Raw genomic sequence first — 18,432 nt, forward strand, 5'->3', positions numbered from 1 at the left:
AATTCATTTTTTTAAATACTGTATTATTATTTATAAACTGACTATTTATAAATATAAACTCACGTGTTTCTTCTAGAAAATATGTTAACAAGACTTTTCCTGTTTGAGTGGAGTAAACCACCACTTTGAATGAATGTAATTTTTTTTTTATTTTTTTATTTATGAGCAAAAATATTTATTATTTTTTTAAATTGGATGATAATAAACATTTTTAATTAATTGAATATACAGGATGGCCCAAAAGTCAGTTAACAGGGGTTAATTTCTGGAACAAACTGTAAAAAAAAAATACAAATTTAATTTATTAAAAGTTGATAATTTCTGCCTTTAAACAAATTTGGAAGGTTTGCAAGTAATATTGCATTTTGTTGATTAAATATAAATTAAATTAAATAATTAAATATAAAAATATTTTAAAAATCATTGCCTGTCTGTCCACATATATTAATTTTTTAATTAATAAAGCTTTAAATTAAATTATATAAATGAAAATAAATTTTAAAAATGTTAATTATATAATGTTTATATAATTAAATAGTTAAAATTTTCAGTTTACCTATTTAAAGTATATTCATTCAAACTGATACAATAAACCTACTATACACATCCACATGTCCCTACACGAAAATCCTTGTTGACATGTTTCCACAGGAAAATAAATTTGTAAACGGTATGTTTTTCTTTATTTAATATTATAGATGACAAACTTATAAATTTTAATTTCATCCTTTGTACATAATATATACTTAATTCTGTACATAATAATTATTATATATAAATTAAGCCTTATAATTTACGAAAAAATAAACTATTTAAAAATTTTTAAATTCACTTATGTATTTCCAAATATTCCAGACTTTTAGTGTAGAATATAACAAGGGAGCATTGTTTTTAAATGGATAAATTAATATTTTTTTTAATATTTTTTATAAATAAATGGATAGAAAAAATAAATAAAAATATAAAAATAAAGCTTAAATATTTAATTAGTTTAATTTAAATTAACCAAAATTTATTTATTATTGTACAGATTATTATTGTTCTATAAAATAATTAAAAGAGCGTTTTATTAATAACTTTATTTACTTTATTAATATATAAGTTTATTTTTTACAAATTATAAAAGCTTATTTTCACGTTTTTAATTGGTTTAAGTAGGTAAATTTTAAGAAATCCGCGATATTTACTGTGGAATATATCGAGAGAGAAGATTTTTTTAATATATACGCGAAGATTCTTTGAGATAGAAGAATTATTTATTAATATATAGAAAATATCGAGCCATATCCTTCAATTTCAAAACAGAAAATAAGCAGTGACCTGATTGTCTGCACGACAAGAAAAAACAACCCCGAAAACAGCTGACCCGACATGGAATTAGCCTCCATTTAAAGATCCGAAACAACAACAACCAACCAATGACTATTAGCAATTAAACACTAGCGTATCAGCCTATCGTAGAGGCTAAGAGTCACGTGCGCAGACGTCATTTTCGAATCGGTCCAATGGTCTCCCGCGATAAGCGATGACGTCAGGCGGACTAGAATTGAATAGAAAAGGGTGCGACTGGTTCGGAGATTTTTCCTTAACATGGCACCCACGATCGGTGTTAATTTAAGAGTTACGGGACACTGTAATCAGGGTGGTAGGAAGTATATGGAGGACGCTTTCGTCGTCGCCTATCAGCAAACGGAAGACGAAAAGGATTTAGAATATGCCTACTTTGGTATCTTCGACGGACACGGTGGACGCGAAGCAGCATTGTTTGCCAAAGAACATTTGATGGATTACATCGTCAATCAGAGGAATTTCTGGTCGAAAGACGACGATCTCGTGTTAAAAGCTATCAAAGATGGTTTCTTGGCCACCCATCTCGCTATGTGGAAAGAAGTTGGTAAGTATAAAATCGTTCGATGTCGAAATCTACCGCCCTATTTTCTATCTCGGAGGCGTACGGATAGACGCGCGACTCCCGTCATTCCACGCGACCGATCTGTCTATCCCGTCAACCTTTGCTCATTTGTTTTTAACTGTCTTTCCCATCATCCTTTGCTCATTTGTTTTTAACTGCCTCTCCCGTCATCCTTTGCAACTTTATATATATATAAATGAAAAAAAATGTATATATTTTTCTCATTCCAACCCATTTTGTGTTATAGTTTTTAGTTGTTTTTATATAAAAACACGAAAATGTCATTTATTACAACGAACTTAGATTTGTTGGTGTGTTATTTAACATACAAGGAAGACACATGATATAAATTTAAAAATTCAAAATATGTTATCTCATCAATTACACAAAATTTATAAATATTATTAAAATGAATATTGCATGATATAAAATATAAACATTCTCTTAATTTAAATTTATTCAAAATGTAGAATTTTTTAAAAATTAAAATAATATTGATCGTAATGAAACACAAATTAACATGCCTATCTCTGTTAATATCTTTTCTGTGGTGATTTTTCCCCGTAAAGGTGAATACCCTCAGAATTTATCCTGTATCTCTAGTGGTCGTGAAACTTCTATTTGGCTTAACTTTGCCCTTGCTTGTAATCTTGGAAAAATATAACCATCTCCTATCTCCCGTCGGTCCTGATCCTCGGAGAGAATTTAGAAATTTATAATTTCTGGGCGTAAACAAATCTCAAACACTTTATATTGTTTATACTCGTTATAGGCAATGACTGAGATTTCGTGCCCTACTTTTTTATATAACAAATGTAACTGTTCTTCGTAATTATATATCCAATGGTTTAAGATTTGTATTGTATTATATTTTATATGTTAAATTTTTGTATATAATACATAAAAGTAACCCAATAATTACTTCAAATACCAAACGAACGGCTGGATTCTTTATCGGTCTTGCGGCTCAATAAAGAATCCGGCCGTTCACTGTGTTTATGTTGTAGTAATGATGTGAATATGTCTACATCTTGTAGTATTATTTAAACATAAGATACACGAACGTGACTAATTTAGCATCTGTTAACTAGGAAAAATGTTATGAAACCTCTTGACTTCGGTATCTATCCAAGTTTAGAAACAAATAAAATGGTAGACCTAGTTTGAGTTCATTGAATAATAATTTCATGTATGATGAAACTTTCAAATCTAAACTCTTATTTTTTTAAATTTAAGCTTAAGTATATGTAGAATAACTGAATATTTGAGAATTATTCTAGATCTTAGCATGTAGCTTTGTTTTAATTATAAGATCTTTGAGGGGCGGATTAATAGATAGTAAAGAGAATCTATTAGCGAACGATGTGTTAATTTGTATTGTATCTTGGAAGTTTTATCATTTTCGGACTTTTATCAAAGCGAGATAATCAACTTTTTCAGTCGGTTGATTGACTAACGATGTAATGAATGTTCCTTTTTCAAAAATTGTTTTAAAATCAACTGCTCGATGACATATTTTGGAAAAATAATATAAAATTAGGAAATTAAACAAATTTCTTAAAACTAAAATGTCTTATAGAGAAATAAAGATTGGAATTTTTCAGATAATTTAAGGAATATTTATAAAAATAAACCTTTTTATTATAAATAAATTTAGTCATTTGAAGTAAATTCTAGTTTATAATTCTGCAGCTGAGTTTAGTAAATGACTTTTATGGATTTTTTTTTTTTTTGTATACACAAATCAAAGCAACTTTTAATTAAATATTTCTTTAGCATTCATAAATAAGAAATTTGTCTTGTTAATAAATTTTCTAATTATTTAAAAATGTTTTATTAAATAAAGCATTATATTTTGAACCAAATTACAGTTCAATTATATTAAAATGGAATGTGTATTGATGGATCTTAACTACACTTTTTTGATGATGTTTGTTGATCAGTTCGTTTTTAAACATTCAAATCCACTTTTCTTTCGCTTAAGATGAATTTAATGAATGAAATAAGAAATTTATTTATACATTTTGTAAGTTGCTAGATGACTGCTTAATGTATATGAAATTTATTTGATTATAATAACTGTTTTAGTACTTAATGTGTTTCTAATTTCTAAAATAAGGAGGAAATGAATATTATAATTTGAGGATTTAACTTGACAGATACTCGTTTATATTATTATTTCTATAATTATCCAAGTTTATATGTATACTGTATTGATTTTAGCTTAACATGTGCTTTTTCTTCTCATGTTCAAATTAAAAATTGATGTTTTAAATTTGAAGATCTTGAAAAATTGAAATTTAGAAGTAAAGAAGCAGAGTATTTATTCTTAAAGTTTATATAATTAAACTTTTATGGTTTCCTATTTATTTCACACACATTAATGATAAAACCTTATTATAGTTTATTTATAAAAAAAAGTTTAATGATTAAGAGATTAAATTCTACCTGAAAATACATTTTTAAAAAGTAAAGTGCACTTTAAAAACAAAATAATACAGTATGTCCTATATTTTTACTGCTCAAAAAGAAATTTTACTAACAAACTCGATGGTATATTGGTATTATGTTGAACAACCCAACAATAATTCACGCATTGGAAAATATTATCCAAATTTCCTTTTATTTAGATCATTTGAGATCTGAGTGTTTGTCCATTAGACGAAATATAAGTTAGAAGAAATTCTCAATTTAATATATCTTTATAAAAATATTACAAATATAGAAAATATGGTTTTATATAAAGATTTTAAACAGCATTAAGTTTACTTGACTTAATTGCCGGTTTACATTTGTAGATTACTAACAGGTGTGTACACTAATAAAGTAAATATAAATAATTTTATGTTGATGCTTCAGTTATTATGGATGCAGCAAGGACCTTTCTATAATTTATTATATTTTTGCTGATTATTGAAACTTAAAATTTTTTTAGAAGTTCTGTAATGAATTTTTCCATTTATTTAATGATATATTTATTATATTATCATCTTATTTTCCTTGCAAGATTTCTTTAAAAAATTGCTTTTATTACTCTTATTTTTTTAATTTATATTTTTACTTCTTAATTTTCAATAATTTAACAAAAAATATATCAAATCAGTACTGATTTTATGTATTTAAGAGCTAAGATATATTTAAAAAAAAAGGCACTAATTTCTGTAAGGTAGCATATAATTTGTCTGTAATAATACCTTATTTTACACTGCAACCAATATATATTATCTAGAATGCTTTAAAAAGAGCCTTAATATAAGTTAAAGATCAACAGTTAAAGTAATCTGGATATATCAAATCTTGCAGAATTATTTAACCAACTGTTTTGGAACTATCAATAGAGAGCTGGAGATTTAGAGCATGATGACAAAAATAGAAATCGGAACATTGTAACTGTTTAACTTTATACAAGGGAAACTTTCTTAACTAGATAAATTTAATATTTATTCCTCTTCTGTTTAATACGAAAACAGTTTTAATTCCAAAAAGCATAATTTATATTTGATATCCACAAACAGACAAGTGAGTTAGTTGTTTTTTCTTGATAGTTAAGACTGCTTATTTCCAGGTATAGTCCTCATCTTGTTAATCAGAGAACTCGAGATTTTGCTTAGCATTGTCAATTTGTTTGATACAGTTTGCTTACATAATTTTCACATTCTTGTCATAGTTAATTTAAGAACTGTAATAATAATAGTTATAAACTCTCGAATTTAAGTACAGGGTGTGTTAAAAGTTATTGTGCAGTGGAAAAGGTTTAATTAATTTAAAGGAAAAATTTGAATAAAAGTGAAGTTTTACATAAATATTTAATTCATAAAGGGTGCCTGTAAAATTACGGTACAGTGATTAGCAATGTCTTTACTACTCACTGCATATAACTAATGTCATTAGAAATTTCTAATGACATTAAAGTTATATGCACAGTATTGCATACAAGACCTGTAAGCTGTATGTCTCATACCTTACTAGATAATGTTACTATTTGCTTAAAGGTATTCTGGTTTTTCTTTTAAAATCGCTTTTCCAATTGGATAATCGCCCTTAGAATCAGAAAGCTAGGTATCTAGATCTCGCTCCCCTGGATTTTGTAGTCTCTGGGGACATTTCTGGAATTTGCTGTAAGAGATACTGCAATATTGCATCTACTTATTCAAAAACAGATAATTTTAACAGATTCAAAAATTAATGCTGTGAAAAAAACAGTGTTACATAATATTCAGAGTTGCTTTATAATTATTTAAGGATCACCTTAATAGAAAATAAAAAAACAAACATTTTTATAGCTTTTTACTTAACAATTTCTTTTTTATGTCAGGATGTAAATAGTATTAATATTTAGACACACATGCACAATGTACAAATGTTATAGGGAATTCCCTCATGCAGCACAGACCATATAGTAAGCATATTTATCTTTAAAAATGTTTATGCCTTGCCAAAGTTTTAGACTTTGAATAACAATATTTAATGAAAAGAAATAAATGTGCCTTAATTAGAATAAATGTAACAAAGTTGATTTAAAAAGGATGATAACAAACTGAAAGGATAATTGAAAAAACAGGTGATGCACTGAAATCACATGATACATTACATGTGAGATGATTTCTCCCTATGTGCCACTTTGGACATACATGCCATAGGTGCCCTGGCATAGACCAAATATAAAATATATATTACAGAAATTCTGAACACACAAATTTTTATATTATATAAAGTATTTTATGTAGTACAAATAATTGTCAAAGCAAATGCATTGTGTGTCATCATAATGGATATCAAAAATACAGTTTCCTCATTTGGATCAAAATACAGTACAAAACAGTATCTGTTTATTCTTTTATTTTTATCAAATCATTTTGATTTCACTTGTATTGTGAATTTTTTATTAAAAACAAATAAATAGTTTAAATTTACCCACAATTACTGACAATATGTATTTTGTGCATCAAACTAATATTACCAACAATTATAAGTAAGAAATACTGCAAACCAATGAGTGAGGCTGTTGAATATATTTCTTTCCCTGATATAAATTGATTTTTAAGAAAAATCTTTTTGAGTTAAAATCTAGAACAAAATCTAATAATTTAAAAAACTTAATTTCATATTAAATCAATTTACAAGCAAATGAAGAAAAACTAATTTAAAATAAACTAGTTACATTTAGAAACATTCTATTTACATTTTGTCTTCATTAATTTGGGAAAGATTTTGTATTTAGGATTTATTTGTATTATTTTTACAATTAAATATTTGAAACTGTTAAATGACAAACTAATAATTATGATTATTTAATTAACTGTATTGAATCAGAGATTGATTCTGAGTTAATACAAAACACGAGCACACTACGGACTATTCAGCAGACCTCAATTAAATTCATTACAAGTGGATCTGATTTGTTGTATGGATGAAAGATGGGAAATGATGTCCTAATTCACAAATATAATTATAAAAATTGTGTGATGCTCCAGACTGATACTTCTTAAACTGTTTACTACATTAACGAACAGTTTTCTTTACCTCATGTATTAGGGATCAGCATCATATTTTTATTAATATATTACTACTTTGAATGCCAGATTTTCACATGCATATGTACAAAATGACACTTGACATAAATCAATGATATGAAGACATAAAACAGCAATGAAAGTATCTATTGTAATATTGGATTCCAATATATATTGGAACCTGTAATTGTGTATATTTTATTTGTTGACTGGACAATCGCATAAAAAACCATCAATGTTTTGTTGTGAATTTGATCTAGATCTATGTTGCTCAAAGTGTTTGTCCCTGTATTGGCACTGGTCCGTGAGCCATTGGCTGCTAATCTGCATAGTTTTGCATACTCTTGTTAGTTATAAATTTTGCTATAATATATATATATATATATTATATGTACAAGAAGAAAACATGGTAATTTAATATTATTTCCCTCCCCCTGCAAAATTTTGGATTAATATTCCAAACTAAAGTCTTTATAACATGTCCAGTCAACAAAACAAACAGATATGTACAGTACAACATACACATTTAATATTGTTGTAACATTCTAATATAGACAATTATGTCTTCTATGGCCACTTATAATCATGTATTTTTAAATTTGTATATTACAGAAAAGCATACTTGCATTACATTAGTGAAGTGACTTTAGTATTAAAAGATAACTGGCTAGTCAAAATTTAACACATTCTAACTCAAAGATATAATTTTCATAGTATACAAACCATCAGAAATCTACAAAAATCTAAGTGATCTTACAACCTTATGTTTTAGTATAAATCCATATGGTTTCTCTTATATTTTTAAGGCTACGTCCTGCGTGGCAGCATCCAGCGACTGCGAGCGTGAATGCGCTTCTAAGCAGAGCAGACAAACTGGTTCAAGCAAATGTGCGTCCAGACTAACCGCATTTAGCGTGTAGCGACCACCAGATGATGCTTCTACATGCACGTGCAGGAAGCAGCTACCAAGCCAATTTGTTTGTCACTTCCACTGCTCGTGCTTCCAACGAAGAAAATGGCTGATTTTGTAGATGAATGAAAACAGAATGACAAATAAATCGTGTATATATGTTGTATGTACTTTAATTAATAATCTTTTATGTAATTTAATAATTTCTGATTTTGTAAATGTAACGTTTTAAAAACAAAACTTTTTTTAAAATGTTGTGTATCTAGTTAGTGATAACAATTACCTGTCAAATTTACCATTTTAATGCTTGTTATATTTTCCCTAGCAAGCATTCGACAAAGTTGTCTCGCCGCCATTTTGTAAACAACACGTGACCACTCTGGGCAGAATTCACTTCAGAGTTGGACACGCATACAAAGATTTTTTTGCTCGCAGTTGCTGGACACTGCCACGTAGGACATATCCTAACTGGCATTAACTAATATCTCAAATGCAAAAATTGTTTTATGATAAAGCTTTTTTTTATCCATTTTTAAACTATTTTAAATAAATTTGAAAGCAAATATATTTATTTACAATTAGATTTTTATATAATAATAATTACAATTAACTTTTAAATAAAAAGAAATAATAAATACAATATTGACTTGAATGTTCACTTTTTTCAGGTTTTGGTATCTGTGAAAATAGGGTGAATCTTAGATTTGATGTCCCTAATTATGATGTATTACATCTAGTGCCATATGTTGGATTGTTGTCACTAATAAAAATCATTAATTTATGCACGAAAGCTAGAACTTCTGTAAATAAGTATTATAAAACCTTTCACACTTTTTCTAGCAATTTCTTTAATCAAACTAATGTTTTTGGCTATATTTAATGGCCTTCCTCAAGTTCTACAACATTCGAACGTCAGATATTCCAAGATTTGTTTTTGTTCTTATGACATTATTGTTTTCGTTCATATGACGATAATTAATTAATAAATGTAAATGGATAATGTCAGAAAACAATTAGAGTGATCTAAGTATTTGGATGAAAATCCCAGAAAAAGTTATGCACTGCTCTTTTGAGAAATGCTGCATTTCTTATTCTTTAAATGGCAGCAAGGCTGATTGCACATGGAAAGATAGGAGTGTCTAATCTGGTGTTAGTTCAGAAGAGCTTAACACAAACTGAAGAGGTTTCTGACTTTGATACCATGGATAATACTGACAGTATAATAAACACTAAACAAATTTAAATCAACAGAATTAGTTCTGTTGACATAAATTTGTCTCAAGTTGTCTGTTTTTTCAAAAAATAAAAATCCTTGGGTAAGCATGCAAAAATTAAAGTCTCTTATATTTATTTGAATACATATATTATTATAAATTAAATTTCAAGAGATTAGAAAGATGGCTGTTCTGGGAGATCTTTTTTCTCTCTCTCTGTCTTATTTTTACATGCAGTTAACTGCATGTAAAAATAAAGACAGACTAGCATGTCTATTTTTTGTCTGTCTTAATTTTGTTTGTTCAGTTTTCATAACATTTTGTACAAACAAAATTAAGACAGACAAAAAATAGAAATGCTAGTCTTTGTTCAGTTTTCATAACATTTTGTACAAAGACTAGCATGTCTATTTTTTGTCTTTGTTCAGTTTTCATAACATTTTGTACAAACAAAATTAACTGACTTACTAGTATTCATTTTATTTGATGATGTATAACGCACATATTTATGATCCAGAATCAAAGTATAAAAAAATCAGTTTCCTCAGCCATCATGCAAGATCGATTGTGTAAATGATTTATTAAACTCAATTCAATTATGTAAAATATTAATTTTACAAATGGATTAAATCATTACACATATAATAATAATCGTATTAATTCTGCAAAGTTTATTGGTTACCATATTACTAAATGTAAACAATTTTTATAAACACATTCAAACTCTTCTTTATCATTAATTTGCAAAATTTTTAATATCAAATTTTTATCTGTAAAACCACCTACTCCTAGACCAGGGGTCGGCAACCTTTTGAGTCGGAAGAGCCAAAAATTACAATTTACAAAATTTCAAAGTTTTTAAAGAGCCACAAAATTTTTTCTTGCCAACAATAAATAGTACTAGCATAAATAAAGTTTTTTGATAAAAAAAACTAATCAATTTATTCAGAATTGTCTTGCGTCGAAAGCGAATTAAACCTCATTCGACGACGGCGTCATTCGAGAGCTTCCGACGGACTGACGACAGTGACGGCACGTGTCACGGGGGAGGGGTGCGATGAAAAGCGAGTACAAGTGGCTGAGAGATAGAATCAGTGCCGAATCCTCATTAATCGATTCAGAACAATTTTTAAATTTTTTTTTTTTTTTTGATAAAATAAATAATATTTGCGTATGGAACTAAAGAGCCACAGCTTCACATCCAAAGAGCCGCATGTGGCTCGCGAGCTGCAGGTTGCCGACCCCTGTCCTAGACAATTATTAGTTATTCTTAATATAGCCTGATAAAAAATTACCAGATTGTTTGGTATTTACCAAAGTATTGGGTTATGTATGTTATTTTATATATATAATTACATTACCTAGACCTCCAACTGATCTTCACTTCCAGATCAATCAATCAATTTAAACGTAACCATACTGGCCACTCAGCGTACCAACTGGGAATGACTTAGAACCCATGGCCCTCCATGGCTGTCAGCTGACTTGTGCTTTATATATACTGTATATAGGTATCCCTTGCTTAATTAATGTGGGACTTGATGATTAACATTTTATAAATTTATTAATACAGATATGCTTTTCTTGTCAAATAAGGTGTTGGTGAGAAGGGCTAGCAGAATTACAATTTAATTAATAAAGTAAAAATTACATTACAGATGGATATTAGTCCTATCCTCATTAATTGCTTGCCATGTCGAATCACCAGGAACAACTATTTTTACAAAGTAATATTATATTTTTAATTGTGTTGGGACTGTCACCTGTGGACATTTTAGACTGTTTTACATATTTGTGCAGAGGCATAATTTTTAAAGAAAGGTTGTCTCTGCAATGGAAAATAGTTATTCCTGGTGATTGGTCATGGCAAGCAATGAAGATAGGACTAATATCCATCTGAAATGTAATTTTTACTTTATTAAGGTGTTGGTAAATTTGCTATTTTTGTATACTAAAATAAAAATATTAACCAAAAATTTGTTCTAGAGGGTTATGATTATTCAGTTAAGTATTTAGGTATGTACCTTCATATTTGATTAAAGTAATTTTGATATACTAGCATTTAGGGATTAATTAGCCACATTAATCAAGGGATACCTGTACACACCATGCCAGGATTAAAACATAAGTTTGCAGAGAGTTGTGGAGAGCCATGGATGTTAAGTCATCTCTAGTTGGCACTGTTATGAGGTCCAGGTAAGGTAACTAGCAATGCAATTGCACAGTAAGCGGGAGTTGCAGGTTCAGTTCTGGGCCAATTGTTTTCTTCCAGAGTATTCTAAGTTAAAATTAAAAATTAATTTATTGGTAAATTTGTTTTTTGATGCAATCTGACAAAATAATTGCCTACATCTCATTAATTAAATACAACTATGCATAATTTTATATTTATATTAATCAGATTGTGAATAAGAGTTAATTTATAATTTATACAATAAACAATTTTGTTTATAATCATCACCATAAATTGATAAGAATATCCTTAAGTTTAATTTGAAGCTTATTCCTCAGCAGGTGTTATAATTATTATATGATAAATATTAAATATTCAACAATTTGTAGAATTATTGAAAACTGTTCACTCTTGTTTCTTTGTAATTTATTTATTTTTGTTTCATCTGAAGATGGAGCCAAATTGATTTGTAAACATTTTCAGAACTAAGCTTAATTTTGTTTTTATTAAATTTTAAGTAATTTCTCAAATTGTTTTTAGACTAACAGAAAACCCATGAGCCTTATATAAGTTACACATTCCTTTGTAAAACAAAAAACAACCACTGCACAAGTAAACTGGAACTATACATGTGTATTTATTTGCCAGAAATTTGTGTTTAGGTGTTATTCTGTTCATTCCTTTGTAAACTACACACACAGATAATTCATTGGGAAACCTGTCACTGAGGTAAAATTTCAATATTGCAGAAAGTTGCTTGATAAAATGATAGGAAAATCTCAGAGCTTTGGAACAAACTCAATATTTCAAAAAACAAAATAGTTTATAACTCATCTGTAGACCCACACCTATCAACACCTAATTCATTCAAATCCTCTGACAAATTAAGAGAAGTTTAGCGAACAAAAATCTCCTTAGAATATACATATACGATGGAGTCAATTTATGATCAATTTTTTATAATTTATTTTCCTTGACATATTTTGTAAATTATTCAATCTACTTTTACATGATTGTTATATTATGTGATTATTTCTTCTTTTTCAAAAGAGAAAATAATCATAATCATATCCATTACCTCCACCACACTGTACAAGAGTTATGGAAGGAATGTGTATACGTATATAGAGAAAGGTTGCCAATTAAAGAGTTGAGATTTAGGGTGTTGTTCTTGTCTTTAGGGAACATGTATAGAGAGAGAGATTTTTCTATTCATGTTGTTTTGCCACATAAGTTATATACATAATTATATCCAATTAAAATATATCACTAAAATAATTTAAAATTCTTAAATCCTTAGCCTGTTAATCCAATTCTTACTTTATTGCTAATAACTAATAAATACCAAAGCCAATCACTTTCGTATGCAATCGGACTAATAACAGCTATAATATATAATTATTAAATTTATTAAGGGATGGCAGCTATGCCTCTCTCTAGTGTCAAATTATTTAGTAATTTATTAATATTATAGCCATTATTAACTCGATAGCATATTGCAGTAGTTGGCTTTGGTATTACAATGTATTGGGTTTAGTAGAGTTGTTTGTTAATAACTGTTTAGTAATTCTAATTTATTTTAATACTAATTATTAGGATTAAAAATGGTAAAAAAATATATAGAACTTATAATTATTTATGTTGTAATTAGCAATATAAATGATTTATAAATAAGTCTCGATGCGTGATAAGCCCCTAAATAAATTAACGCTAAATAATAGTATTAAATTAATTATTGTTACAATTATTATTAAGTGGGCTAAAAGCTTAATATTAATAATGTTAGCAATGTTTTATTTCATTAAAATACACTGAAATTAAATTTACAGAGTTAAGAAACTGCTTCTAAATATCCTGGAAACATACGTAATAACTTTACACATGCAAGTGATAAACACATTATATGCTGTATAATTATGAATCTCACACACATATATTTTTATAAAATTTATCCTGGGTTAAAACCAAATGTTTTTGAACAATTGCCAATTTATGATCTGTCTGAATGACCTTCAAAATTTCTTGGTTTTTGAATTGCTTGAGTTCAACTTTCCTCCAACTACAAATTAGAGAAAGGTTGAACTCAAGCAATTCAGGTAAATATTACTTCAATTATGTCATTAAAATGGACTTTGGCACCATTAGTATGGTTACTGTAAATTCAAATTTTAATAGTCTGAATTACTACTATTTATTGTTTCCTCAGCACCTTCTCTATTTTAGACTCTCAACATAAGCTCTTGAAATTGTAGGTCACAAACACATGTCAGCATGTGAATTGTCTTATCAATTCATTAGATGCCAGCAAACTTGAAAGTAATGAACTGATAGCAATTTAAAATTTAATTCTTAAAGTATTAATCTTACTCTATCATTAAACTAATCTGTTGTTTAAAAGTAACATTAAAATACAAATAAAATTCACAAAAAATCATAAAAATTCCTTAAATTCTAAAAAAAAATGTAATAAAACTTCAGTTTCCTTTACAGTATAATAGCGTAAAAATCAATAAAATGCTTATATTGACTAAAAAAGCCAATTTATATACTGACTCCGTTAGTCATAGAATAACAGTTTAAATATAATTATTAATATTTTAAAAAATATTTACGATAAAATTTATACCTTAATAGTTTATTATACAGATAAGAAGCAGATAAAACTTCAACAGTTTGGTTCAGAATCCAGTCATGTAAATAGTGAGAAAGTGAACACCTGCTTATCATGAATGTTACTTTCTCTCATAATAGAATTGCAGGTGTTAAAGGGGAAAGCTAAAATAATTGCATTTCTTTTTTTTTTATATTCATTTAATTTTTTAAAAAACTGTATTAAAATATAATTACAATTTCTTTAACCTTCTTGTACCTGCAGTTACACAAAGCTCATTAATTTTGTATTTTAATGCGAAGACCATTAGAACATGCTGTTAACGTTTTGATTGCCTGTTTTCCTTCATTACTTCCAATCTTAATGGAATGTGTTGTTCTTCATACATCACTACTACTAAAAGTAGTTTTCCTCCTAATATAAAAGAAGAATGAAAATTCTGTATTGTTCGTATAAATTTTTAAGTCATTACTAGCATTATTTTCCAACTTTATTATCTGAGTGGTTATATATAAAGTATTCTTCCTTATCTGATTTCATACATTGGTTCTAATCAATTTTTCTGGTAGCTCCATTTTACTATGCAATTCATTCAACACAAAACTGCATCAATTCAAACTAATCTGGCTTTGAATGCACTTTAAACGCATTCTACTTTCCATGAAAAGCTAAGCTCAAAAACATTGCATAGTTTTTCATTTTTTAATAACCTTTCTAATTTGGATTCAGTAAAATTTCTTTATTATCTAACATTTTAAAGAAATTTTACTGTATTTTAATGGTTTTAATGGTGGTAGTATTACAAGTGTAATTGTTCCTTATAGAAGTAAAGATGCTTTGTAATTTTGATTTAATGCTAGTAGTAGTAGGCATGAATTTATATGTGGAGTTTTTGCCATTATATTTAATCTGATGTAACAAAGATAAAATCACACTATCAAATTATATCATTTTAATTTCACGATTTAGAATTCAGCGCACAAAAACACTCCTTACAAACCAGTGTTTTACTTGGAATTACTCCTGTTGTAGCATTTATGCAATTAATCGTCTTCTCATTTTGTTCTCTTAATGAAAATTACTTGTCTATTTTTTTAGCTCTTTTTACAGAGGAGCCAAGAGCCAACGACCTGCAAATGAGTAATACTGTTATTAGAGGAATAAACTACAAATTGAAAGCAATGATGTAAAAAGAGCCAAATGACTAGTATTTGGTTAGCGACAAGAAAATGCACTTTACTATTTTGCAATCCTTCTTAACAGGCGACCTTGTTTTAGTATATCAAACAACCTTGACATCGCCGTTCACGAATTGCACTTGCTGAATGCTCCTGCAGAATATTTATGAGATTTCTAATTCACATTTTAGCTAAATGACATTTTTGAACAATTAAAAATTGAAATATTACAACTTAAATTGTAGCATGTTTGATTTAGATAAAATTATTATAAATTAGAAAAGGTGCAAAATGCAATGTTATGGTAAACTCTAGTGAAAGAATATAAGTTATCTCAATATAGAATTAATATGAATCTTTTAATTATTAGCAGACAAAGGAATGAATTAGCATTGCTTTTGTCACTGTAACTGTGTGGATATATGATGATGTTTATATGAACACATTACTTGGCTCCATCATCAGTCAAACTAACATAAATATAACAAGTGTTGGATCTGATTTCACATTTCTCTTACCGTAAAGCTTTAATATGGAAGAAAATATATCTAATATCAATTTCAAATTCAGGTTCAAGTGAAGAGCTCATTATAATACTGATAATATCAAATAGCATTTCAGTTTAGTCATTGCCAAGTTATATTTTCTAAGTCTGAAATGTAAGATTTATCTGCATGCTTTTGGAAGTTTATTTTAGGCATTAATAAACATCAAAATGATTATTATAATGATTGTGTGTAAGCAAATATACTTAATTAAACTAAATAGAGAATAAAATAAGATAATAGCAAATATTAAAAACTAAAAATAATACAAAATAGTAAGTGTTTTGACTTTGTGAGAATAATTATTTATCTTCTTAAGAAGAGATATAAGATAAGACTTTCATACATAAATTATTTGTATAATTTTTTTTAGGTAAAGAAAATAAGAATATGATTAGAAAAGTTTTGAATGTAAATCTTAATATAAATTTTTATCAATAACATATTTACGCACTTCCATCTAACACAAAAAAGTTTCTCGGAAACACGTTTTAAATAAAATTTCTCCCGAAAAACGAGAATAAATGGAAATCAAAACTTTTAAGTTCATTGACCTCGTGGAACACACACGTCCATATTATGTTCACTTCCTGTAACAATGAACTTGGCATTCTGCCAACTCATCCATTCCACTTTTGAACTTGACCTCCTTTGTAAACCCAAACAAATCTTTATTGACATACCTGTCTGCTCGGAAGTTTAGGCGGAAAGAGGCTAAGACATTACTCGATAGTCAAATTTATTAAGTTTATATATTTATTACTGTTAATGGTAATAAAATTGATTATATTTTTAGGAAAATGGCCCAAGACGATGTCTGGTCTACCCAGCACGTCGGGAACTACTGCTAGCGTGGCTTTCATCCGAAGGGGAAAGATGTACATTGGTCACGTTGGCGACTCAAGAATCATTCTCGGCTGTCAGGATCCAGGTAATAAAGAGATTCCTCAAAATGTAAATCTGTAGATAGCATCTTAAGTATAAAAAATTAAGACTCAGTTTTAGGAAATGGTACAGTATCTGCCTGTATAGTAAATATCTGAATCACATTTGTATATAAATTTCTAACTGTATTCCATGCAAAAATTGTAAATTTATCTCATTTTTATTATTTTTGATTTGCAGAAACAAAACTGTAAAAATTGTTCTACTTTCACTACATTATTTTGAACGTAAACATTTCATCTATTACTTAATTATTTTTGTTTTAATTACAAATAATAAAATCTCTCAAGCTAAAATTAAATAAATTTACATAAAAATTGGATATCATCTTCTAAGAAGTGTAATTAAAAGTGAAACTCATAACTTTCAAAGAGTAGGGGTAAGTTTTTTGCACCATGCATTGTGAAAAATGTTAACATTTTCTCAAATACAATAAACTCATTTGAATAAATACCTAAAAATACTTTGACTCCATTTTCATTCTAAGAACTATTTGTCATCTTACAAGAAGAGTCTCTCTTAAATATCATGTTCAAACTTGACAGTATATTTAGCTTAGTATTCCAATATATTGTCATTTGCAAGAACATCTTACACACAGTCACTGTAATTATTGAGACTATAATATTTTAATAGCTATTTTTTTAAAAATTATCACTATTAATTTTTAAATATATAAATTAGTTTTTTTTATTGTTTCAGATCCAATAAATTAAATATAATTTTGCAAATGGTTAAATGTAAGTCATTTATTGTAAAGTTTACAAATATAACAGTTAGTATGTTAATTTTCTCCCACCAGCTTCCAAATAATAATATAATTAGACATGCTAGGGATTAACAGTTGAAACTCATCACAAATTTTTAACATTTATTATTGCACCTATCAAGCCTTTGACACTGTCATATTGTTTCCATCCTCCATACACATCTTTATCACACAAATCCCACAAATGTTTCCTATTGAATTTAGATCTGGACTTAGTACCAGCCATTTTAATCACTTAATACTTAGTTACACCTATTACACCTACCTTACTCTGTTGATACACCCAACCATTAATAATATTTCTCCTACTAAATTTATGTAACTTTCTCAATTCATTCTTTCATTAACCAGTTTTAAAATGGTTAGTCCATGTTTTCTAAACCAGCTTAAATCTTAAAATGAGTTTAAGGTAGTCATCTGTTAACTGCTCCAGTCCATTTCAAAGAATGTTTCAATAGTTGTGAACTTCATCTAGGCCATAGCACCATATTCTGTGATGAGAAGTTCAACTTCTTATCAGAAAATATGATTAATTAATTAAAAACCAGACTAATTGGAATACAATGTGATGTCACACAAAGTCGAGACAAGCAGTGATGTGGTGTGGTTTCCAAACCAATTGTTTCATTCTTCTTATATAATTAACAAATGTAGAATATAGT

The 18,432-nt window shown here is 27.8% G+C and overlaps 1 protein-coding gene across 1 annotated transcript in view; it reads left to right on the forward strand.

Moving 5' to 3' along the window:
• The first annotated feature begins 1,465 nt into the window (after positions 1-1,465).
• LOC111623172 overlaps positions 1,466-18,432 on the forward strand; it is a 28,323-nt gene continuing 11,356 nt past the window's right edge. The window contains exons 1-2 of the mRNA XM_023365642.1: positions 1,466-1,894; positions 16,853-16,987. Coding sequence (XP_023221410.1) covers positions 1,591-1,894; positions 16,853-16,987 — 439 coding nt within the window. The 5' untranslated portion in view covers positions 1,466-1,590. The remainder of the gene's footprint in view (positions 1,895-16,852; positions 16,988-18,432) is intronic.

This window comes from Centruroides sculpturatus, unplaced genomic scaffold (assembly GCF_000671375.1).
Source record: "Centruroides sculpturatus isolate CEXI.00-Female unplaced genomic scaffold, Cexi_2.0 scaffold8, whole genome shotgun sequence".
Lineage (NCBI taxonomy): Eukaryota > Metazoa > Arthropoda > Arachnida > Scorpiones > Buthidae > Centruroides > Centruroides sculpturatus.